The following is a 2,377-nucleotide window of genomic DNA, read 5'->3' as shown; positions in this document are numbered from 1 at the left end:
GCCAACAATATATCTGGCACTTAAAAAAAGGAGACCCAGGCTTCTCCTTCTTGGCTTAAAAGAATAAGGCAAAAAAAAAAAAAAAAATTACACAGTTCTTTTATCATTAAAATAAAGCTGTCAAATGTTGTCAAACATTTTTGAAAATTTAGTAACAGTTTTGTTATTGGAAGATTATAATGTTCCATTTACCAAAGAATTTTACTACTTTTTGGGGGGGTGTAATAACCAGAATAACCCAGTCTATCTTTTGTGATTTTCTCTTTATATGATTTCAAAACTGATATAAATCAAAACTTATATTTTGAAATTGTGTGAGTCTGGGACATCTCTAATACAAAATAATCAAAAAGTACAAACAGTAATTAGATCTTAAACATAAGGAAACCTTTCTAATAGAGCTTCAAACACTGTGATATAAATAGAACTGAAGCTTCGTGTACTTGGGTGGCATGGAGAAAGGGTTAAAGGTGTTTCAGATTAATTTTTCATTTTAAATTCAAGAAAGTAGCACATGACATGAATCATATCACTGGGTACCATTTCTCTTTAAAGCTCAACGTGTCCTACCAGAGAAATTCTGTGTGAAGAGTGCACCAGCGCTGCCCTTTGGATGGGGTCCCTGGACCTTCCATCACACGGTTCCTTCTGATTTGATCGGCCAGCCAGTTACCACTGCCGTTACGCATGACGAATTTATCCAGGAACACTAACTGGCTTTCTGGACCATAAAACCAGTTGTAATTTGAGTCTGCAATAGCCACAGTTCTTTGAAATCCTGGGGGGGGGAGTTTGAAAGAATTAAGAGATGTTTCAAACTGCATACCCCTATAAAAGTCTTAACAATGATCTTTAAACTTGGTTTCTAATTACAATCAATTGTATATCTTGGATAAAAATAACAAAAACACAATTCCCATGCTCTACCTCAGACCAATTAATTAGAGGCCCCCTGAAAGTCTTTCATGAATCCTGAGAGCAAGTTTGTATTTGTTACGTCATTGATATGGCAGCTTGCCATTGCTAATGGAAGTGTCACACCTATTAATGCTTATGTATACTGTCTACTTTCCTCATTTTCCAATGTCCATGCTATATGCAATTATGTCTATATATACACATGGCTACACTCATGTATGGGGAGCTTGTGAACCCGGAGTGAATGCTAGCTCTCTCACCAACTCATCCTGCATTCTAGGCCAAGATAATAACATGAAGTACTTCAATTTGGCTTCTAGTAAATTAAAAGTTATACTATGTATAAGGTTCAGAGAAGAAACTGAACTTCTATAGGAAGAAAACCTAATAATTCCCAGCGAAGATCCTGCCAATATATACTGCTGGAAACTTAAAAAAAAAAAAGAAAGAAAGAAAATGCAAGGGTCATAAAGCCAGATATTACTACTGGAAGAGGGAATGAAAAAAGCAGGTAAGACTGGTTATGCTCTAGGTATTCTTGAGAAAGAAGAGCAGGAGATAACTCCAGGCCAGAAAGACAAAACTATAAGACCAACTGTAGCAAAAAAAGAGAAATGTAGTTGAGAACATACTGACTTAAAATGGGAGCCTATTCCAAAATGCTACCATGAATGGATTTATGCAACAGATAGCTAATGTTTTTGTTTCTAACAGTTTAGTAAACGGTCTTCTGAGAAGATCTTTATAAAAGGTGATTTTCCAAATCCTGTACTAACCTGACAGTTCCTTGAAAGCAAAGGGTGCGTTTTATTCATCTTTGAATCTCTGCCTAGTACAGATGTTTAATAAAGGTTTGTTGAATTAATTGACACAAAAATTTCTTTTATAGGTGTTCATATTGTCTTTTCCAGCTGAGAAAGTAGCCACATACACAGCTTACAACAGATGTAAGCCGAGATGTAGCTGGCTTTGAGATCTAAACTCAAATCACATAGCACTGAGACCATTTACACGGTCGCTGTGAGTCAGAATCGGCTCGATGGCAGTGGGTTTGGTTTTTGGTTTTGCTTTAGATAGTCTTTGTTTATCAAGATAAACTGCAAAACAGGTTTCTCCTGAATGTCTAAGCAATAAAGCAATATGTTTCTGAATTAAGTCAAGAAACTAAATCTTAAAATGGTTCTTTTTTTCTGCAGTATTTGTGGGATTACTAATCCAATAATGGAGAGTCTATCATGTGTATACAACCAGACCAAAAAGATTTAAGTACTGGCTAAAAATTACATTTCACCAGGGGGGGATACCATCCTGATGAAAAATTTACCTCCTAAAATTTTTCTAACATCTTAGATACTGTTTTGTTACAAAACTCTCAAAGAAATTAATAAATTCTTAAATCATATATATATATATATATATATATGTATACATATACATGAGCCAGTTGTACCTTAGAAGA

General features: G+C 35.0%; 1 protein-coding gene across 12 annotated transcripts in view; it reads right to left on the bottom strand.

Annotated features, from left to right (window-relative positions):
- Positions 1-2,377, bottom strand: part of DSE (dermatan sulfate epimerase) — a 140,921-nt gene that overhangs the window by 60,935 nt on the left and 77,609 nt on the right. For 11 of the 12 annotated variants that reach the window (XM_023727703.1, XM_004372487.2, XM_023727698.1 and 8 more), the window contains one exon: positions 571-778. The exons of the other annotated variant lie outside the window; for it this stretch is intronic. In XM_023727703.1, the coding sequence (XP_023583471.1) occupies positions 571-778 (208 nt within the window). The remainder of the gene's footprint in view (positions 1-570; positions 779-2,377) is intronic. 12 annotated transcript variants of the gene reach the window in all.

Source organism: Trichechus manatus, unplaced genomic scaffold, assembly GCF_000243295.1.
Source record: "Trichechus manatus latirostris isolate Lorelei unplaced genomic scaffold, TriManLat1.0 scaffold00017, whole genome shotgun sequence".
NCBI classification, from domain to species: Eukaryota; Metazoa; Chordata; class Mammalia; order Sirenia; family Trichechidae; genus Trichechus; species Trichechus manatus.
The sequence above is the reverse complement of the archived record's forward strand: the minus strand, read 5'-3'. Positions and strand labels throughout refer to the sequence as shown.